The sequence below is a fragment of the Humulus lupulus genome, chromosome 7 (assembly GCF_963169125.1).
Source record: "Humulus lupulus chromosome 7, drHumLupu1.1, whole genome shotgun sequence".
Classification (NCBI taxonomy): Eukaryota; Viridiplantae; Streptophyta; class Magnoliopsida; order Rosales; family Cannabaceae; genus Humulus; species Humulus lupulus.
Genome location: NC_084799.1, coordinates 196,198,082 through 196,222,045, shown reverse-complemented (window position 1 = coordinate 196,222,045; position 23,964 = coordinate 196,198,082). Strand labels below are relative to the sequence as shown.

General features: G+C 33.0%; 2 protein-coding genes and 1 pseudogene across 3 annotated transcripts; 1 reads left to right on the top strand and 2 right to left on the bottom strand.

Moving 5' to 3' along the window:
• Positions 1-8,788: 8,788 nt before the first annotated feature.
• LOC133792538 (uncharacterized) lies at positions 8,789-9,535 on the bottom strand. The gene is made up of 2 exons (XM_062230448.1): positions 9,329-9,535; positions 8,789-9,220 (listed from the first exon to the last, which is right to left on the bottom strand). Exons 1-2 carry the CDS (start codon positions 9,533-9,535, stop codon positions 8,789-8,791), a joined length of 639 nt encoding a protein of 212 aa, XP_062086432.1.
• Positions 9,536-12,383: 2,848 nt separating this feature from the next.
• LOC133792536 (pentatricopeptide repeat-containing protein At5g11310, mitochondrial-like) lies at positions 12,384-16,757 on the top strand (annotated as a pseudogene).
• A 276-nt stretch (positions 16,758-17,033) lies between these two features.
• LOC133789085 (probable CoA ligase CCL12) lies at positions 17,034-21,113 on the bottom strand. Of its 2 annotated transcripts, XM_062226807.1 has the most exons (14): positions 20,755-21,107; positions 20,376-20,505; positions 20,045-20,304; positions 19,752-19,953; positions 19,508-19,548; positions 19,098-19,226; positions 18,940-19,013; positions 18,632-18,852; positions 18,448-18,542; positions 18,145-18,361; positions 17,902-18,027; positions 17,667-17,765; positions 17,367-17,573; positions 17,034-17,269 (listed from the first exon to the last, which is right to left on the bottom strand). In XM_062226807.1, the coding sequence occupies exons 1-14, from the start codon at positions 21,009-21,011 to the stop codon at positions 17,156-17,158; spliced, it is 2,172 nt and encodes a 723-aa protein (XP_062082791.1). In that variant the 5' UTR covers positions 21,012-21,107; the 3' UTR covers positions 17,034-17,155. The 2 variants fall into 2 exon arrangements, 1 of the variants encoding a protein (XP_062082791.1); XR_009873457.1 differs by lacking the exon at positions 17,034-17,269 and having other exon boundaries at positions 17,461-17,573; positions 17,902-18,047; positions 20,755-21,113.
• Positions 21,114-23,964: the final 2,851 nt, after the last annotated feature.

Below are 23,964 nucleotides of genomic sequence, written 5' to 3'. Positions count from 1 at the left end.
GGTGAAATCCCAACTACCCTCCCTGGTGGGTCCACCCAATTTGATTATTTACATGCTAAGATGGATTCGCTGGTGTCTAAGCATGAAGGAATGGTTGTAGAGTGATTGGATTTGAAGGAGTATGTGAATTCTCAATTTATTCTTGTTACTGCTCTATTGTCTGCTATGCAGGAGAAGTTCGACACTCTTTTTGTGGATGCATTTGATAAGGTAGTGTTGTTTATATGTTGTTATATTATTGTTCTGGTTATATTACAACCCTGGTTGATGCATATATGTTTGTTGTTTAATGTTTTGGTTTTTAAATGTAGGGTGAAGAGAATGATTCTGATGATGATAATAAAGGGAGTGACAACGATCGTGAGAAGATTAATGAAAATGAAGAAGAGGTTAACGAGGAAGAAGAAGAGGATGCTGAGAAAGATGAAGGCGAGGATAAGGGGGAAGAAGGAAATTCCGGTGTAGATATTAAAGGAAAGCAAAATGAGATTAGTGGAGAAGATGATGATGAGGTTGACAGTGAAGACACTCAGAGTGACACGGAACATAAGGTATCTATATAGCCAACTTCAGTCCACTCATGGCATCAAAATGAAGATTTATTTATTGTTTTTGTTATTATGTTTGAAACTTTAGTTTTTTGTTATTTTGTTAAATGTAGTTTTTTTTAACATTGTTTTTTGTTTTTTTGGGACTAAAAATAGGTTTAGTTATTGTCTTGTTCTTGCTTTAATGTATTTATGTTGTTTGATGCATATCCATTTTTTGGATAATTATCATTGTATGGTTGTAATTATTTTATATTTTCAATGGATATTTTCTGTTTTGGTCATTGTTATTGTCAATTTTTTTTTGCATAAAGTTATATATTCATTATTATTGTTATTATATATTTTAAGTATGTATAGTTTTCTTTTTATTTTTTCATTATTGTTGTTTTATTAACGTTGTAGTGTTGCAATTTTGTTACTAAAATATTTCAGTAAATATGTTTTTCTGTTGTTGTTTTTATAGGTGGCTGATGTTGTAGCATCTGTATCTGATGTTGTGAAACCTATGAAGGAGTGTGAACTTGATGCTTCTAATGAATCTATGGATTTTGAAGATGATGCAGTTGTTTTGTCTAAGGAGGACATAGTTGAAAATGATGTTGTTGTGTCTAAGGATGTTATTGATGAAAAAGATATTGTTTCGGGCAATGTAGTTTGTTTATTTTTATTTTATTTTTAAAAAAATATTTATTTCATTCCATTGTTTACTTTTTATTTTTATTTTTGAAGGCTCCCAGTGAAAAATATTTTGATGCATTTTTCAATGGGTTAAGTCAGCTTCAAATTGACGAAACTTTGCTGTTTGGACTAGAGGTTATTTAAAAAATGAAGGTTTAGGTTGTTGTTTATTTGTTGATGTTTTATTGTTGACATGTTGTTATATATGTTTGCTATTATTGCATACAATTTTCAATCCAGTGTTGTTTTACAGATATTCCTTCCAGTTCCTCTGTAGTTGTTGAAAGCATGGTCATTGGTGATCAATTAGGTCAGGAGGGACTTGGTGTTGTACCAGCGCAAGAGTCTAATATTGTTATTTCTGGTAGTGTTGTTGAGGTTAAGGATAGTAATATTATAGAGAAGAAAATTATGAAGCCTGGAGTAGCTTTGAAATCTCAATTCCAGCAAGATTTTGTATCTTCTGGTTCTGGTGAAGAAGGTGAAGCATTTCAGATGGTGACTTATGTAGAATGGTTGTTTCCGCTGGATGACAACGGTGGAGAGGTCCCTAATGAGGAGCATGAGAAGGAATTTGATCTTTGGCTTCTTGATGGTTGAAATAAAAGAGCGAAGTATGTTATTAGTATTATGTAACGCCCTAATTTCTCATAGATTACTGAGAACACAGCGTTGGGTCATAATCATAAATATTGCTCTTTTATTTAATAAAAACTTAAAAATAAATACATGGATCCATGTTTTTATAAAAATAAAATACTTGTCTTTAACATAAAAATGAGCAACATTTAAATGAAACAAACTTTAAAATAAACTTTAAAATAAATAAATAAATAATTTGGTTCGCTTGATCTTGCTCGACTATATGGTCCCCAACGAATACATCACGAAGCTCTTAGGTCCTACTCGCCACCGACCTTTCTATCTTTAATTTCCTGAAATAACGACATCATAAGGAGTGAGCTTCTAAGCCCAGTAAGGAAAATACAAACAAGGGTTAGTCATATAATCAAACATAACATATATTCACCAAAGTCATACAAACACAAACATCTAGATCATATCATATCTTAAGTCATAATTCTAAATCATAATCTAAGCCATAAATCATAAATCATACTCTAAGTCATAAGTCATAGGTCATAAGTCATAGATCATAGGTCATAAATCATAACTATAGGTCATATATCATTATCATAACTAAAAATAACAAATAAGATATAATAAAAAGATAAGTGCTTATATAAGGGTGGCAATTAAGCCCTGGACAAAAGTCCATCATACACCGGACATAGGTCTGTCATAAAGTTTTGGCAACCGAGCCTACCAGACATAGTCCGTCATACATCATTGGACACCTTAGGTCCAGACACACTTACCCCTTTATTGTACCTGAAATGTTAGGTCATACAAACATAAACTATATCATACATTACATAAACTGGATCACAATACTAAACTATCTAATTTTCCTTACCTCAAAGATTACGAATGTGAGAGATCGCAAAGCTAGGGCCCTAAAAAAAAATTCTCATCAGTACCTTCCTAAGAAAATTATTTAAACAACCAATCAAAATGTAACACAACCTTACCTTAACCAAGTTGCACTTTGAGATTCCAAAGAAAAATTGGAAAGGTCTACGACTAACGATCCCCCTTTTCTCTCCTCCTTATTTAATATTCCAGCTTCTCTTTCTTAATATCTGACTTGCTTCTAATAAAGCCTATATATAGACCTAAACATTATTCACTTTTATTCAATTTTGAAACCACAAGAATATCATACTAATTTTCTAAAATATCTATTAACTGTTTTGTTTTACTTCAATAAGGCCCAGCTGAAATCTTCTTTTCATAATAATAAAATAATATTTTTTTTCAATACCAATAATTATTTATGCTAACAACTTCTTTTACAATTATCTTATTATTATTATTACTAACATGCACATGATTCCCTATAACATATTCTCACCAAAAATAATATAAACCATTGATTCATATTTCAAAATTCTAAATATCTTAACAAATCTACCTAGAATCTCTCAACCATCTAAACTATTTAGACTAGCTCCAAATAACTCAATTCAAATTGAATTCTATAACTGAATATCAAAGAAAATATCTATATATTCCACTATTAATTATAACTAACTAATTAAGTAATATCAACAACGTTCAAGAAATATTTAAATACTACCAACTTCTTTGAATATTGTAGATATTCCAATAACATAAGAAAAACAATCAACTTATTCCCATTTTGGTCGACATATATGTATATAGTCCATTAACTAGATTTTAAATTAATTATCCTTAATTTATCTATAATAGATATTAACAACTATCTTTAAACTCAAGGAACTTAAATAATTAAATAGAGTATTTTCTAAACTTCAGACAAATACCAATTTTTCTGATAACCTAGTTCTATGGTAATCTATGCAATCATCTCACTTTTCTAAAATTAATTAAAATAATACCACAACTAAAAGTATTATTTTAAATTAACACTATTAATGAACATGTCATAACTAAATAGCAAACAATTAAGTAACTAAGCTACTTGGATATTACATATTATTAGTAATTTTTTTATTTAATATTGTTCTTTTTATTTTTAATATGTTTTTTCTTTATTTCAAGAAAAATAATGTTTATTTGAAGGGTAAGAATACATTTAAGCCTGCATTTGACTTTGTAGTTCATACAGTGAATGATAAGATGTGGTTCCACACACTTTCTCATTGTGGAGAATGTCTAACAGACTTGGTGAGTTTTTTTTTTTTGTTCTTATATATAATTTTTGTATTTTTTCTAATGTTGATATGGTGTTGCGCTTATGTTGTCATGATGTGGTTTATGAGAATTTATTTTGTTATTCTTTCATGTTGTTTTCAGCATATTGATGTCATATTCTATTACTTAAGGAAGAAGGGGAAGTATTCAACTTCTTCTAAGGTGAACTTCACTACAACCGATTGTGTTTTTTAGTGATAGCATATCTTCTCTTTATGAGAAATTTTTGCAAAAGAATCGGGATGCACCAGTTCTTAACCTTAGGCATTCAGTTGCTCAGTTTATAAGGGGTAAAAAGCTTATGTGTGGTAAACGATGGATTGAGTGTGACCATGTTTTGTTTCCATTCAATATGAGGAAGGAGAGCCATTGGATTCTAGGGAGTTTGAATATAAGGGGAAAATTTCTTTACATGTATAACTTGTTGAAGTCTAGCAGTATAAAGCGGTAGCTATGGAGCCATATTCTGTCTTGCGGCCATTGTTTTTTGAGTTGCTAAATTTTTACAATATTAGAAAGGACCCTAGTGAAATTTCTATTGATTCCAAGGCTCATTTTCTATTGTTAGTGTTGATGGATTGCATCAACAAGAGGACAAGTAAGTAATGTCCTATGCTTTTTTTTATTTGTTCTCTTTAATATTTTTAATGCTTATTTACATTTTACCAATCCATTAAATGGGGTCTGTTTGTAGTGATTGTGGTATTTTTGTTGCATCATTTGCTGAGTATTTTGTTGATTGCAAGGAAATTCCATCAAGTGATTTTTCAGTTGAAGATCACCGTTCTAGATTGGTTGTGTAACGTCCCTAAGGTAGGGTACGTCTGCCACATACTCGTAATTCTAGGGTTTACGAGTATGTAAGGCACTTGACCAAAAGAATTAAATAAATTGATACGAAGAAATACAGAAAAATTTAAAACTTTTATATAAACTTATTAGAAGAAATTATTACACGTATGAATACTTTAAATTTAAGGCAGCCATATGAAAACTCTAAACTATTATTGCATTGCTACTGAGTCCGTGCTCCACAAGTTGCTCAACAGCTAAAGCCACACCTGGAAAAATGTTGGAAAATAACATAATGAGCTAACGCTCAGTAAGCAAATCTCATGCATACACATACACATGAATGTCGTGAGTTTGTAGTGCACATATACTAATATGCTGACTTATATACTTATGCATTTCATTTATTGCTCATGCACTTTCAAACTTTACTTTTATGCTCTTTCTTTTAGTTTCACATTTTTATGGGCCCAATATCACTTGTGCACACTGTTTGATTCAGCCAATGCCTGCAGGGCTTGTTACACATATCATATAGAATCCCATGGGTTCTCCTCCGGCTAGCCATCATCTCAGCTAGGCTCATCATAACACTCATTTCATCGTTGCCATAGCTGCCATACTTATTACACATATGGAGGAGAAAGACGGAAACATGGCAAACATATCTGAATGGTCAACTCTGACCTAGCCCACACTAGGGGCAGCCACTATAAGTCTTATAGACCTCCGTCTTCTTCATTACACTTACTTAATTGCTTCATCGAAACAGTGGCACCCTTTTTAACATCTTATTATCACTTTGCTTAAGCCTTGTGTCATTAAAATGTTTAACTTTACATAAGACTTTTTAAGGCATTTCATAACTTTTCTCATATTCATATGCATGGTCTTATATCACATAATAATGTATCACATAACTGTACATGCCATGCATACATGCTGATGCTGAAATGCCAATGTTCATGTTCATGACTCATGTTGATGGTATTCAATCAAGGCATTGTATCACATCTCATATAACTCAAAACGTCTTTAGTCATAATACATGAAGCTTTGGGTTGGTGGCGTTGTTATACCTTAACGTAGAGCTATGGCTCAGGTCTAAGGTTTCCAGCCTAAAAACTTAAACGCTTCATATATCATAACATATAACAAATCATGAACATAGAGTAATCCACATATCCATCAACATAAGAACACATACTTGCACATAATTCATATCATTCTTAACCAAGTAAGACATCTTTCACATATCACAGAATTCATCAATTACATATCACACAACACCCTTATGGTGTTCATATAACCATTTTTCACATACTTATCATATGCATCATCATCATACCATACTTAACTCATCAGATGTACACAATCAATGTAGTCATGCATCTTACACTTAAGCACAAAAGGTGAGATTTACTTACCTTAGGTCCTTAGCTTATTTTAAAATTCCTCACCAAGAGTCAATCAATCAAATCCATACAAATCCTATTCAAGGCACATCATTTATTAAATTCTATCAAAATCATAAATATACACTATTGATAGTGTATATTAATAATACCAGAAACTATATAAATGATAATAATAATTATTATCAACGTAATGCAAATAACTCTTCATATAAAACCATGCTTTAAACCTTGCTCATAAGATAATGTACTCTTATGATAATAATAATAATAATAATAATAATAATAATAATAATAATAATAATAATAATAATAATAATAATAATAATAATAATAATCCCAACAATAATAATAATTATCGTCTATAAATAAACTTATTTCAATATTCATAACAAAATACTTCAATAACAATACGTATATGAATGTATATATTCCAATAGTCATTTTATAAAAGAAATCATATTTTTAACATAAAATTGTAATAATCAGTATAATGATAATAATATAAATATAAATATTTATATTATTATTAATTAGTCATAATATCAATTCCAGTGATATAATAAATATACTTTATCCAAAATTCACTGGTCTTACAAATATCAATAACTGTAAGAAACTAATATTGATACTATTTTAATATTCAAATATTAACAAAATATTAATATATCAGAATAATTGTTAAATAACATGTTTACTATAAATCACACTTTATATATATATATATGTATGAAACTATATTCTTGATTTACTTAACACAATAATAACAATAATAATTAAAATTACTTAATCATAATAATTTCCATATTAATATAAAATCAATTAAATATGTATTTTTATACTTTATTTAATATCTAATATTTTCTAGAAAATTGGACAGCACAACGGCTATAAAGTAGACAATTCCAAAAATCAAAACCTGTATCAAAAATATATATAATTCCAGATAGCCAGTATAATTACAAAAAAAATATTTCATATATCAATAATATATAATTATATACTATAAATACACATAATAACAATTATTCTAATCAATCACAATTAAATCACAATATATAGGTAAAAGAAATTATACCAAAGTGATCGGGTTCCACAACAAGTCAAACGATGATTTTCTGAGACTCAAAACGTACTTCGGAACCTCGAACACTAAGTTTCGACCGTCGGTCTACGGTGGATCGCGGTGGCTCGTGGTGGGCCCACCACCCAACTATGGTAGATGTAGGAACAAGTTATTGGGTTTTGAAGCCCACAACACGAGGAGCACGATGGTGGTGACGGATCGGCAAACGGATGCCCGAGGTGGCCGAATCGCAACTTTGAAGTCGCAGGGTGGCCGAACTTAAATCGAGTGGTTGAGGCGTTTAATCGGCGAGTGAGCTCTAGATTCCCACGTGGGTCGATAGTTCGGAGGCCTCTGAATCCAACGGTCCGGCGCGTGGCTAAAAATGGTGGCCGGAAAGTACTCCTGCATCGTCAGCAACAGTAATACGCAGAGGAGAGAGAGAGAGAGAGAGAGAGAGAGAGAGAGAGAGAGAGAGGGGTTTTCTGAGGAGAGAGAGAGAGACTCGGGTAAAAAAAAAAGAAAGGCTGAAGCCTTTTCTTTTCTTTTTTTTTTAAATTATTTTTAAAATTACACTTGGACCCAAAATATTAAAATTCTTTTCAAATAAGCCCTTTAGCAAAACTTTCTTAATTTTATAAAAATCCCCAATTAAAATTATATGACATTTGGGTCCAATACTTGACTGCTCAAGTTTCTCTCTCTTTAATCTCATTAAAACATAAAATCATATTTTAAACACTATTTTTCCATTACTATTTCTTAAATTTGTAAACTTGTACATTTTATGTATTAAAACTCTGATTTATAATAAAAATGTTGGATATTACAGGTTGTTCTTCTTTATTCTTATGGACAAATGAAGCAGATAGAGAACGTTTCTAGTCAACTTGAACTTCGAAAGAAGTCTCCTAAAAAAATTAGTAAAAAGTTGGAAGAAAGTGTAAAAAGCTGCATTTGAAGGATTCATGATTGTGTTTTTGTTGTCGGCAACTTTGTAACAGCTCTTTAGCAACAATAGAACAATTCAAACATTGTGTTTTATTTTATTTTTTTATGTAATTTTAGTTTTCTAGATAATAGTCTAGTTTCTTGGTTTATTTTGGTAACAATTATCTTGTTGGTCCTATTTCCTTTTCAATATATTTCCAGAATTTCATCTTTCTATTCTTTATCATTTTTGTTTGTTTGACTATTAAAACTATATAGAAACAAAACAACAACATCCTCATAATATAAGCAATTATGTTTTAAAAAGAATAACTGGTCATCAATAATTATGATTTAATATCAGTATGATGCATATGTCGCAAAATCTATAAAGACAATAAAAAAACATTTCATTGTAAAACAAGGGAGCAACAAGAATTAATTAATTTCCTTCCAATGTTTAAGTGTTTAAAATAAATAAAAAATTGAAACCAATGTTATTTATTTAGGTGATTTGATAAACTAGCATCTTTTTTTGTGTTGTTGTGTTATTATTCTCAACTTCTTGGTGGTCGGGTTCGACATGTCTTCCTATTATAATCTCTTTGTCCACACTTGCTGCACTTGTTCTTCTTTTTAGTTTCCCAAGTAGCTATAATTCTTCTTTTCTTTGGTCTTCCATTCTTCACTCTTTCAAATGGAGGCAACACTATGATGTCTTTGAAAAAGTTTGGTAATTCCCAATGTTTTTGTTTCCCTACTAGATACACAGTTGCATCGTATGTTTCTAACCATACTTTTGTTGTGTAGTAATGTGAACAATAATCGTAGGGGTCTATGTTCATCTCCTTCATCACAGCAAGAGCATGACCACATGACATTTCTTCCTTCTGAAATCTATTGCAAGTGCAAATTCGTTCTTTGAGATTTACAATCCATGACTTATTTTCTTTAAATACCTCAAATAGATATTCATTTGCTGGCTTTACCTGTATTATATGTTGTATAGGTACGGTGGCAACATTAGATCAACATAATAGCAACAATAATGATGGGCAGAAATAATTGAAAAAAACTAAAAAATTGATCAATCTTACAGCTAATCTCAAAGAGCATATGAAGTTGTTGGTGAGTGATTGTTCTGCAGCCGGTGTCAATCTTATCATTGTTTTTTGAGCTAGTTTCCTATTAGTGTATGTCCAATCTTGGAGTAATCCACGCAAACACTCCAAAAGTGTTGTGATAGGTACTTCTCTAGTTGTCACGATGGCTGCGTTAAGTAACTCAGCAATATTGGAAGTCATTGCCGAGTACCTTTTGTTTTTGGAGTAGAATCTTGACCATTTATGATATCCAATTTTCTCCAAATAAGGCCTTATTCGCTTATCCAATTTTTCAAGCTCATTTCATATGATATTCAAATTTCTTTTCTGTGTACGCAGTTGTTGCAACAAAGAAAAGTACAATGTACTCCTTGGCATGTTTCTTGTAGGTTGTTTTTAGGTTGCTTAATAGGTGGAACATGCAGTAGCCATGTGTTATTTCTGGGAAAACTTTGTTTGTTGCTTTGATTATGCTTTCATGTCGATCTAATATTATACACTAGTCTTCTCTAACTCCATATGTTTCTCTTAATTTTGTGAAAAACCACTCCCATGACTTGTTGTTCTCAAAATCTACTATACAAAAAGCAAGTGGGAATATTTTACCTCCTGCATCCTGGGCACTAGCAGAGAGCAACGTTCCTCCTAGGGCTGAGCATCGGTCGGTTTGGGCAATTTTTTCTATTCTAAAATACAGATTTCGGTTTTCGGTTCGGATTGGTGCGATCCAAAAATCGACCAACCTATTTACAACACCAAAAAAAACCAACCAATTTAGACCGCGGTTCGGTCGGTTAAAACCGCCCAAACCGAACTTGATTTTTTTATTTTTTATATAATTTTTAAGGAAATTTAAGGTAAAAAATATATAAATTATTGGAATCCATTTTTTTAGCTTTTTTTAATATGAAATTAATTCATTTAATTTGTTAGCTTAAAGATTTTAACTTTATGATTTGAAAACCTAAGCACATGGCTACACTGTTATATCCACAAATTTGGAACCTAACCATATTCGGTCGATTTCGGTTTGTGCGGTCGGTTTGCGGCCAACTTATAAACCGATCGATTTAATGTTGGTTTTTTCCAAGGCGGTTTCAGTGGTTTTCAGTTTCGTCGATTTCAGTTTTTTCGGTGTTTGGGTAGTCGGTTTGAGCGGTTTATTCGGTTTTTTGAATTTTATGCTCAGCCCTAGTTCCTCCATATGCAGACTTCAAGAAAGTGTCATCAACAACTATTATAGGTTTGCATTTTTCCTAGCCTCTCAAAGATGCATTCAAGACCATGAATAGAAACAACAAACTATCATCTTCTCCTTTTTCAATGTCAACTATAGTTCCAGGGTTGGTTTTTGTAGCATGTACAAGTAACTCAGTATGAGGTTGTAAGATTCCTTTGCATTTCCTCATAATTCGTTGAGTGCATGTTCCTTACTTCTCCATGCTTTCATATAATTCATCTTTATACAGTATCTATCATTCAAGTCACCTCTGAAGTCTAGTGGAGTGCATGTTGTTTTCAGATTGAGGAACTTTTTCTTTATGTAGTTGCCTATTAATTTTGATGTTGCTTGTCGTTGATCACCAAATCTGATTTCCAAAGAGCATGTGTGTATTTTGTAATATTTTCTGATGATGAATGCTTGTGTTGTTCCATTCCTTGATGCTCTTATGGACCACTTGCAGTTTTTGTCCAAACAAATAATGTATATTCTTTAGAGCATGATTTAAACACCTTGTATTGGAAGTAGTTTGTTATTGCAAAGTAGCTGAGAATGATTTTTAGTGTTGCCTTGTCTTTGTAGTTCTGACCGATTTTGATTTCGAGATGGTGGGGGTTTGTGATTACAAGTGAATCTATATTGTCAAGCGGTTGATCCTTATTCTTGCTGTTCTCTAGTTGTTCCAACATTTCTGCAGTGGCTAACTTTGCATAGTCAATGAAGTCAAATTTTTTATTGATTTCTTCTGTGATTTCACATTCTTGTTGCTCTATTTTTTATTCTGTTGTTCGTGGTCCATTCTCAATCATCGTCAGTTCCGATGTTACTGTTGGCTCTTTATATGCGTAGAATGGAATTTGATTTGATGTTGTAGCCATGTTGTCTACTGTGTTCACACATAGTGGATATCTTGTGAAGTCAGACTCGTTTATTTTTAGCTGCAAGTAGAAAAGGAGACTTGCATCATCCACTATTTTGAGGGGTGGGTAGTCATCCTTCACTTGATACTGTAGTTGCATTTGTGTTGTTGCAGGGTTGCAACGTAATTGCAACAATAATGCATGCACAAGTTCTTCATATTTGCAATTTCTAGGTATCAATTCTCCACTAGATTCAAATCAACGTAATTCTTGTTGTCATCCCATTTTCTGTTGCTCTGAATCAGTATTGGTATTGTTTCCATTCGCTGAAATGTTAAATAGCAGGGTTACCATATGCAACAACTGTAAAACAACGTAAGAGCAACAAATAATATGTACAGTCTAAATTCTTTAGTCAATTTGTTATCATAAATATCAAATATATTTTTTCAGCATAATTGGATGAACAATGAGGAGAATCTATATGAAAAATACATATTTGGTTGTAATGTTTTAATGAGATTAATTGTTACAACAACTATTTTCCAACAATTTCTTCCTTGATCTGAATTTTTCTACAAAATTGAAGCAAAGATTATGAGATTATTCAAGCAGTTTTGATGAATTAATTTTTTAGTTTTTTTTTTGGGTTTTTTGTTGCTTATAGTTGACTTGATTTTCCTAGAAATTGAATGTGTCTAGCCATTTTCAACATAGTTGTTGTTGTCTTTTTGTTGTAAACATTTCTGCCCAAATTCAAACAGTACGTCATTGTTGTTGCTGGTTTCTCAGATTGGGATCGGGTTGTAGATGTGGTTTTGTTTTTCAGATCGAGATCTGTAGTTGTTGTGGTGTTGTTTTTCAGATCTAAATCGTAGGTAGTTGGGTGTTGTTTCAGATCGTAATCACCTGTAGCTTTTTTGTTGTTTTAGGTTGAGCTTCACCGTTGTTTGGATTCAAAATCGTCATGGGTTTCATGATAGAGTTTTTGGCTGCGGTTTCGTTGTTGTTTGAGGTGGAGATTGGATGTTGTTGCAGCCGGAAGTCGCTGTGGGTATAGCTTGCCGCTTGCAAGAGAGAGACCGAGAGAGAGATGAAGTAGTATTTTTGTAATTTTCAATTTTTTTTCGATACGGAAGTAAAAAATTCTGTGCTACAGTAAATATGTTAGTTTTTAATACTTTTTGGTCATTATATAAAAAAATGTCTAATATTTATACAAGACTAGATATTTAGTACTTGTATTAATATAAATTTAAATATTTTAAAATATCATTATATCAATGATATATAATACATAATCTTAATTTTTATTAAAAAAAATATTATTTATATTTAAAATGATTATCATACTATATATATTTTTTAAAAAAACCATAAAAAATGTTTTCATTCAATTTTTCTTTTAATATGTTTATGTCGTTATTTTATAGATAATATTGTTTATTTATTTGAAATTTATATAACAATGATACAAATTTAATAAAAATAATTAATAAATTCTATAAATAAAACTAAGTAAATGTGTATTGCACGTTGCTTATATCTAGTTATATAAAATATACATATAATTGTATATATATATTGTAACTAGTCGGTGTAGCTGAAATTCTAATTATAATAAGCATAGTATAATAATCTCTTCGTGATATAATAAAAAATATATAAAATTTAAGTCCTACGAAGCTCTCACTTTTTATGTTTTTAATTATTTCTTTTTTTTTTCTAAAGCATGAAATTAATATATGTTTGATAAATTATAAATTAAAAATACTATGAAATACAAAAATAATAATGTAGTGTATAATAAAAAGACATTTATAAAAATCAATTCTATATTAATGTGGTTTGCTAATATAAAATTACTAAAATAAAAAATATTTAAAAATTTCTAATAAATATAAAATTATAAAAATATTTCTAGAACAAAATAAAAATATTTAAGATTTAAATATGTTTATGTTATTATCATATTACTTTATTTTAAATATTTTAATTTTAATTAATATATAATAAATAATTAAATATATTTAGATAAAAAAAACATATTCATTGTAGAGTTTTTTCAAAAAGCAATTTAAAAAAAAAAAAACAAAAGATGGGTTATGCCAACTTTAGCTTTTAGCTATACCTTTTGCATAAAATTTTTAATAAGTTATTTTTTGACCGTTTACCAAACACCTTTATTATTGTACCACAATGGCCATTAGTTGTTATGGTTGTACCAAACACCTTGAGTCAGTTGTGATTGTTATTCTTAAGGAGTAGCAAAATTTTAGAAAACGATAGGATCATGATTAAAATCATTGTTGATGTTCCAGACTTGCGTGAAAACAAAATGAGACAAACTGAGTTAAAATGAGACTTGAACACGAGTATCAGACTTCATATTTTTCCTCAAATTTTCCATTAGACAAGTTAACTTAGCTTGTTACTGTTGCATAGAGTTAACAGTTATATCCAAGTTTTGGTGGTTAGATTCTAGTTATACAAGTTAGCTTAGTTTGTTACTCCTTGTAACTGTTCTGTTTCTAGCTTGTATAAATAACAGGATTGTATTGAGACAATCCAGATCAATGAAGCATTTTTCCTCATTTCTTTCTCTCATTTTCTCCAGCTTCACTGTTCTTTTCCTCTGAGTCAAAAGGGAAAAAACTCAGCTTATTCTTCTTATTCGACTAGATGAATAGTACTTTTATTTTACAGTCAAAAACTTCACTGCCCCTCAAAAGAACACTCTCCTAATCACCCTTGCAAGTGCTAAGTACATACATATAGTTCGAACTAGTATTTACAAGACAATTACAAAGCTTTCACCCATATAACAGAATTAACTAACTCAAGACTGCTATGACACATTTTTCAAAAACTGAAATTCGGAACGGAACAGAATATAAAGAAGTGCCCCAGTAGCCTTTTCTAGCTTGCCTTTAATAAAAAGTGTGAGTTGACATTAGAAGTTATATTTGTGAGTTGAAATTTATTATAATTGAATAGAACAAGCCTCTCTTATTAGTTGTAGTTGATAATCTACTTGTGTAAAAAGAAGCATGGACTTCTGTGGCCATAATACTTTTTTGTTTGACAAAGGAGTTTGCAAACTAATTTACTAATACACACTTGAGTTAGTATATCTAGTAATTATCACTGAAATGAAATCTAAGTTGATTTTAGGATCAAAGAAAGTTAAAGCATCCATTAAAATCAGTGGCAGCAATTATTGATCAAAGAAAGTTATTGATTTTAGGTTCTCAAACGTTGCCGCTCTATCCCACTAACCCCTCTTCTCTTTGGACCAAATCCTAATTCCAAACCTTTTCATTTTCACTACTTGCAGTTCTTCTCCTCCGATCAGTCATGGCTGTCCATACCTGGCAAGCCCCTGATCAAGTGGCCTCACGACATCCTCACTCCGCCAGCCACACAACTAGCCCCGGTTCCTGACTTAGGCACTAAAGTTTCTCAGAATGAGTTCCTCACGGTTTCTGAGCTCTTCACCAACCCTGACATTTCCTCTAGTCCTTCCCTCCATGATGTCTTGGACAGGACAGGAATCAAGCTCGATTCAAGTTTGTTACAAACTGTGGTCGACCACTTTGATTCTTCCCCCAAGTTAGTGTACTCGCTCTTTCTTTGGGCAGAGAAGCAAACCACATTTCAATCATCTGCTGCGCTCTTTAACTCCATGGTCAATGTGCTTGCGAAATCAAGGGAGTTTGACTCAGCGTGGTCTTTGATTCAGGATCAAATTGACAAAGAGGATGAACCCGCTTTGGTTTCTATGGATACGTTTGTGATCATGATTAGACGATATGGTCATGCAGGTATGCCCGAATCTGCAGTTCGAACTTTTGAATTTGCGAGTACTTTGACTACAGTTGTTAGTTTGGGTTCAGAAATGAGTTTGTTTGAGATTTTGTTGGATTCTCTTTGCAAGGAAGGGCATGTTAGAGATGCTTCAGCTTATTTTGATAGGAAAAAGAAGTCAGACTCAAGTTGGATTCCGTCGATTCGAGTTTACAACATTCTGTTGAATGGTTGGTTTCGAATGAGGAAGCTCAAACACGCAGAGCGACTCTAGATGGAGATGAAAAAGGAGAATGTGAAGCCTACTGTTGTGACATATGGTACTCTTGTGGAAGGTTACTGTCGGATGCGTCGGTCTGAAAGGGCAATTGAACTAGTTAGTGAGATGAAAACAGAAGGAATTAAGCCGAATGCTATTGTGTATAACCCAATAATTGACGCGCTGGGGGAAGCCGGGATGTTCAAGGAGGCATTGGGCATGATGGAGCGCTTTTTGGTTCTGGAATCAGGACCCACTATCTCAACATACAATTCTCTGGTGAAGGGTTTTTGCAAGGCAGGAAATCTTGTCGGGGCAAGGAAGATTCTCAAGATGATGATAGGTCGGGGATTCGTCCCAACACCAACAACTTATAACTATTTCTTTAAGTACTTTTCAAAGTTGGGAAAATTTGAGGAAGCAATGAACTTGTATACTAAGATGATTGAATCTGGATATTCTCCTGATCGACTCACATACCATCTGTTGTTAAAGATGTTGTGCGAGGATGGGAAACTTGAGTTGGCAGTTCAAGTTATTGAAGAAATGAGATCCAGGGGATGTGATAAGGACTTAGCTACAAGCACAATGTTAATCCATCTATTTTGTGATATGCAAAAATTCGAAGAGGCGAGTTTGGAATTTGGAAATATGATCAGAAGGGGCATAGTTCCTCAGTATCTTACTTTCTAGAGACTAAATGATGAACTAAAGAAACAAGGAATGACTGAGATGGCACAGAAAGTATGTGGCATGATGTCTTCTGTTCCCCACTCTACGAAGTTGCCAGATACTTATAAAAGAGATGGAGACGCATCTCGTGCGCGAAGATCCTCTATTCTTCGAAAAGCTGAAGCAATGTCGGCTATATTGAAAACTTGCAAGGATCCAAGAGAATTAGTTAAATATCGAGGTTCATCTGAAAATGTTGTTGCAACTGCGAACCCATTGATAGAGAACATTAAGAAGAAAGTATAGCAGCTCGCTCTCTTCTCTACCGCCTTGGGGAGACGAAAAGGGAAAGGGTGCGAGAGTAACTGGACAAGTTTGAGAATCATTTCTTTGTATAATAATAATCAAGGATGAACCTTGTTCTTAACACTTTTTTTTTTTGTGGTTTATTTATTCCATGTTTTTAACCTTATAATGTAGTGTAGCAGTTGCTCTCCTTTTGCTTTAAACTCCAACTACACTTCTAAAAACAGGGTAAACTAAAGGCCCTTTGATTGCAGCATATTCATCTTAATTCATTCTCATTGATTACCCCTTTTCATATTTCTGGTAAACTTCATTTAATCATTGTTGTCTTCATTTTTAATGAATACGCATTCATTCTTTTGACTTCACCTGTACAAGCTCGATTGGTCAATCATTTCGATAGTGTTAAGAATGTGCCATAAAAAGAATTTGTCCATATACCATCATTCACTATTATAAATACTATAATTAAATATCAGATATTAACATTAATAGCATATAAATTATTCACACATTATACAAAATTATAATTTTTGTTTTAGATAATGTCTACTTTCTCAGTTTCTGTTTAAATATTTATAATATGAAAATTTTATAATTTATTATCATATGGATATTTAAATTCCAAGCCTTTGATCACAGTACACATTGGTTATTGGTTATAAATGTAATCAGCAGAGTCAACAATGTTTACACTAAATTTTACTTCGAACCAGCAGTTCATGCTTCATTTGGTCCCTCAGAACTCTCCTTAGTAACTTGTTAGATGCTGTTCGAGGAAACTCTTCAACAATCTTCACAAAGCTCACCTGTTATAATCCAAGTGTTGGAAAATCACACAAAGGAAGAGGCAATTTACAAATATATATATATAAAAAAAAAAAAATTGGAAAATTAGTGTCAAACCTTAAACAACGGATTAAGATTGCTCTGAATGGCTTTTGAGAACTTCTTCTTAAGCCTTTCTGCTTCGTTGTTATGTCCACTTTTTAAAACTACAAACATAACCAGCTGTTCTGGACCTCCACTGACTGGAGCTACACTAACTGCTGCTGTCTCCATGACACTCTCATCAGCTCGGTTGCATACTCGTTCAATTTCGATAGAACTTGTCTACGAATCAAGAATATCAATGTAGTAAGTCAAGGATTAATTCAAATTGAAGAGAGGAATGATCTCAAGTGTTTATACTACACCATGTTATACCTTAATGCCACCAAGGTTCATGGTGTCATCAGCCCTGCCGTGTACTATGAAAAAGCCTCCAGCAGTTCTCTTGAGGATGTCTCCATGTCTCCTAAGGCTCTGGCAATACATATCTCAGCTTTTAGAATATGATTCTTCAGAAAACCACAGGTTACTGTAGTTTAGATTATAAGAACACAGAAAGAGCTTGGTCTCTCTACAAAGAAAAGTGAAAAGGGTAATTTTAAGCTCTTACCATTCCATTATATAAAGGCATTCCCTTGAAGTAGACTTTTTCATTATCTGCATTGAGTAGTCTATCAGTTGCTCCCAAGTACAGAGGGAATAAGCCAACTTCACCGGTACATTCTTGCTTATCTGGCTGCCAAGTTGATCAAAATGCTTTTTTTTTTATTTTACCATTAGCATAACAAAATTGAATTGTGATATGATCTAGTGACAGGTACTTGAAATTGGAAACTAATCAACACCAGCTTACATAAGGAATTCCATTTTCATCAAGAATGACAAGACCAACTGTCATTGCTGCTGTGCTAAACGCTCCAAAAGCTTGTGGTTGCACTAGACTTCCTTGTATGTAAGATGATGCAAGTTCTGTCCCTCCACAGCATTCAATGATGGGTTGGTAATAAGCTTGTGAAGAGAGCCAAAGGTCATCATCAACATTAGAAGCTTCCCCGGTGGAAGCAAACACCCTGTACATATTATACATCGGTTCATACTTCCATGTCAAGCAAGCAAAGTTACCAAAAAAAAGTCTGAATTGTAAGATTTTTTTTACTTTATCTTTGTCCAATCCAGGCCTTTCATACACTGTGTGTTTTTCCAAGCTTTAACAAGGCTTGGAACTGTGCCTAAAATAGTCACACCTGAATCCTGGACATGCATCAAGTAGAAGTTCTAGTGAAAGTGTTTAAGTAAGAAGAAACCAAGTCACTGATGGAAGCTATTGCAGCAGTTGTTACCTGAACAAATTTTCCAAAACCATGGCCTAGAGGAGAACCATGGTAAAGAGCAAGAGTTGCACCAGATAGAAATGAAGAGAATAGTAAAACTGGACCCATCACCCATCCTAAATTGGTAGGCCAGCAGAAAACATCTCCAACTTGAGCATCAATATGAGCCCATGTATCAGCTGCGCAACGAAGCGGAGAAAGTTGTGTCCATGGAATGGCTTTTGGTTCTCCTAAGGAATATGGGAAGATAAAGAAACTGAGGTTAAAGAGGTTCAAACATACTAAAAACTAACTATTAGTATCAACAAATGTTTTACCTGTGGTTCCAGAAGAGAATAGTATATTTATCAGAGAGTCAACAGGCTGATAAAATGGAGTGTAATGGTTTGATCTGCCACAAAAGAAGAGATTATTCTGGAAAAATTCAAAAGGCTGTCCTAAATATGTCAAGTAATATAGTCTTGTTATGCATTACCTTGCTTGGTTACTAACATTGGAAATAAATTTTTCCCATGATATATCTTGTTCTCTTAATTGAAGTCCTAAATTACTGCCATTCACAGGGAGGACAATAGCTTTATGCGGTGCAGCATCAACAACTCGACTGCACGAAGGAATTAGAGCAAGTTATAACAGGTGATGCAAAGCCTAGAATTTGCATTGTAATAAACATTAATAAAAAATCTTCTACTTGCCTCAAACCAGTCTTTTATATAACTTATAGCATATTGGAATAGGTGCAAGGGCTCCAGTCACACCTATTATGCTAATTTTTACTTAAAGCTAATTTAGAATGTTCATTTTCAGTTGGTCATTTCACTTGTTTTGAATTGTCTATTATAATAGATTTCTCAATACAGTGTAGTCTTTGGTATAGTATTATACCTGTATAGTGAAAATTTGCGGCCTCCTCTCAGTATGAAATCCTAAACACAAATTTGAAAAGATTACACTACTGTGAGACAAGTAAATGCTCAGTGTAAATTTCTAATAATGTATGTTTTAACATATTAGCAGGTTGCTCTCAGTGTGCTTTTCTTCATATATAGTGTATCAATTAATGAAAAAACAAAACAGTTAATACATTTTTCTAAACATACAAACTATCTCTACAAATATAAAAAGTAACCTGAGTAAAGATAGCCTTGGCATTTGACACGCGCAAGCGAGTAGCAATCTCCTTTGCAGCGAAGCTATCAGCTATGGATACTACTACAAAACCAGATAGTATGATTGCCAAATATATAACAACAGCATTGACTGTCATTGGCATGTCGATTGCAATTGCATCGCCTTTTGAAAACATTGCATCAAGTGCGTTCGCCACCAACCTGAGAATCATTTCATAGAAACATGACCATGAAAGCATCAAGAGTAGTTTACATAAGAACTTGAATGAATCTGATTTAAGAGCATACATACATTACTTTCTCTCTGAGTTCCTTCAGTGTTAAAACATTTACTTCAGAATCATCATAACCTTCATCTCTCCATACAATTGCAGGACTATCATCCCTTTTCATTGGATATGAAGTGGGTAACAAGCAACATTCAGCAATGTTCAAAACCGAACCTGGCAGCCATGATCCGCTGCGCTTTGACTTGTCTGCACTGTCTAGAATACACTTTGGAGCCTCTTGGAATGAAACTGAAAGCTCTTTCAGAACAATTGACCAGTATGCCTAATAAGCACCATGTCAAAAAGATTAACGCTGAGTAAGCATTATCTTAAAGTAAATAATATGCACTGTACCTCAGGTTGCTGAACAGAGAACTTTCGGAAGAGGCTAAAACTTGTTATGGGATCCTTATACAAAGGCCCTAAAACTTCTGAACCATACTTCTCCATGAGACGTCCCAAGTTCGTTGTTTTCGACTGATGTCTTAGAAATAGAAAACATAGAAGTTAGCATAGATTAAGTTTATCTCAACCCATTAATTTGTGTCTGTTAAGCTAAGAGCAGCAAGTTTAGACTATTGCAATCATCAAACATAAGAGGCTGAGTTGAACTTTATTAGTTTCTTTTTATCTTTAAACATTTCTATCCAACAAATTCCCAAATTTTGAATACATTAGCACTTAATTAAACATAGTAAGAGAGTCAAAGTGAAGTATTAAGTTGTGAGATTACAGAGAAGGAAACCAGTAGAGAGGGGGGCCTCTGGTTGAGACATCCCAGTTGGCATAGACAGAGTGGTAAAGCAGTTGGTGGAGCTCATGTGGGTGTGATGGTTTGAGCAGTCTCCGAGCCACCACCTCTCTCCAGACCTCACTTGGGTCCAACCCTTTGGCTCCATTCACTATATCTTCAAGGACCCTTTGGAAATACTTGGCCTCCTCAGTGCTTAGCCCAGCCTTGACCAAGTCCTCTACTCCCACCTCACACATGCTTCTCTTCTCTCTTTCTCTCTTTCTCTCAGATAAGTTTACTTACTATGGTGATTAAGAAGCACAGGTTCTGTGCATTCCATTGTTGAGTCATAAACTCTTCAATTAGTCAATCATTTCGATAGTATCAATAATGTCCCTTGTTTTTTAGCTAACTTAAAGTTTGGCTAATCATAATTAATGACAGTGACAGTCATTTCGATGTGTGTAGGTTTGTTAGTATCAAGATTGTCCCTTGTCTTTTAGTTAGCATGGTTACTGTGTAGATCCAAATTCCAATCACATGAAAATAATTTATTCATGAAAAGATGGTAACTATTGTTAGGAATGTGTAAAACAAGACAAGTGCATTAGGTGAAAATTTTGTCATTTATTTTTTCGGCAAAAGTCCATAATAGTTTTTAATTTGTTGCACTTATATTTTTAATTTTTTTTAATAATTAAAGTTCCCAATATTATATTTTATTGCAGTCATTAGATTTTAACTATTGTTATCTTGTGAGAATATTTAGTGTTGTATAATCTTATTTTTTTTTATTTTAAGACAAAAGTCTCTAACTTATATTTTAGGTGGGTCTTATATTCAGCAGACAAAACTATAAAATAAACAAACTTTTTATTCTAAAAAATGATACAATTTCCTTATTAATGTCCCTGCTTCAAATTTTTAGCTCTTAAGGTACAAATTTCACAATGGTACAATTTGTTTAAATAAATTCTCATTCTTTCTATTATACATGTTGCAATGGTACTACCATGTTAAATTCATTGTAAATCATGATTTAAGTCTTTCACTTATTCTAAAAATTTATTTATAATAAAAGGTTATTTTCCGAGCACAAAATGTGATGATTTATATTATATTATCATTCAATGAAAATGTTAATAACTACTTAAGATATAAATTCCCCACTCTAAAAAAATTTATAAAAAAAAAACATAAAAAATATAATTTGCAGTGTCTCAAAACTCTTAATATGATTAAGTACTTTGATTATTGATTAGTAGCAAAAATACACATTTTTTGGGTTTAATTGTTAAAATAAATTAAGTTTTAATTAATATGTTCATGGAATTAATGATATATATTTATAATTGAAAATATTTAATTTTGATTTGATTTGTTTTTATTTTGTAAGAAAATGATACATTTTTTGTTGAATAAAAGAAAAAGAGATAAAAGTGTTAGAAAATGAAGAAAGTTGACATTTTGAAGAGATCAAGCCCAATCTAATTTATGAAGATGTCATGTCACCAATCTATGCAATTTCTTCTCGACCAATAGAATATGTCAATTACAACTCATTCTAACAAACATTGACAATCCATGTGTTTTATTTTCAACTAAGAGAAGTGACTTCTTTTCAACAAAAATTAGCAATTCATGTGCTTCTCTCTCAACCAATGGTAGCTTGCCACATGTCATTTCCACCATAATTTATGTAATGCCCCGGATTCCCTATTATGGTTTAATGGATGGATTAGTAGGTCGGGAGGGCCATAACTGTTTAATTATGTCATTAAATGTGTTTATGCATGTATATGTGAATTATATTATAATATGATGTTAAATGCATGCATGTGGGTCCGCATTTTTAATTACAGGAGTGTGATGGTCATTTGACTCGTTGAGAGTATAATTGTATAATTGTATGTGTGTCGATGATATGTGTTGAGACCACATTATAATGTGGGTTTGTTTGAGCTATTCGGCATGAGACGATCGTAGAGTATTGACTAGCGGTTTAGTCACAACAGGCTAAGGTGCCGGGGCTTGGGTTGAGTCTCGAGGTGATTTTAATGATTAGAGCGTTACCGGGTATTAAAGGGTAACGAGATGTGAATTATTGGTATTTGAGATTATTGAGAATAGTGGGAATTGGAGAGCGTTAATTATGATTAACGAGATAGGAGGGAAGTACCAAATATACCCTTGGGAGCCTTTAGAAACTATTAATTGACCTAGGGGTCAAATGGACATTTCACCCCTAGGATAGATATATCCTTTGATAGCTGAAGAAGATAGTGGAAAAACAGAGCATGCTTAAGAGTTCTCCCGTACCTTCTTCTCTTCACCTTTCTTTGTGATTTTTGAACCAATTTTGAGGATTCAAGCTTGGGAAGCAAGCCTTGGGAGTTTGGGAGTGTGTTCCACCATTGAAGAACATCATAAGCCGAGCTTTGGGTAAGTTTCTAACCATGGATTTCTCTGGTTTGCCCTGTTCTGGTTCTGTTTTGCAGCTGAGATTTCTAGGGTGAATTCTTGGTTTTGTTGGGAGTTTTGGCTAGGGTTCCCATGCTTGTGATGTTTGGGGTGTGTTAGACTGGTTTTTGGGTTCATTTGGCATAAAGAATAGGATTTGGAAGCTTGGAAATCGAGTTAGAATCGAAGGAGTTGAAGAGGGTCGGTTCAGGGGAGTTTGGGTCTGGAGGTAGCGCTATAGCGCCCACCCTAGGGCGCTACAGCGCTCCTCAGGAGGCTTTTTGGCATTTGGGTGGTTCTGAGTATAGCGCTGGGGCGCTAGGGGTTGAGCGCTGTAGCGCTACCTTGTTCCTTCTAAGTCCCGTTTTGAGTGCTTTTAAGGGTTTTTGACTTGGGGTTTCAATCCTTAAGGCCCGGGATCGAATCTACTCACTGTGTGGGCATGTTTCGAGGTCCCGAGAGTGGTGCTTAGGTTAAGACCCTATTTATGTGGATTCCTATTAATGGAGGTTATCATTGGTTGTGACTAGGTAACCGCTAAGGAACTAAAAGATCGATCGTTTTCAGGGGTCGTCCTTGTTGAATTTCTCGCTCGAACCTGAGGTAAGAAAACAGTGTATGGATACAGCTGCACCCTATATATGTATATGACATGCGTGGTTTGTTATTGAAGCATGTTGGTTGATATATGTGGACTTGGATTGCATATTAAATGCTGGTAAATGTTGATTACTTGTTTATGGCACTGAC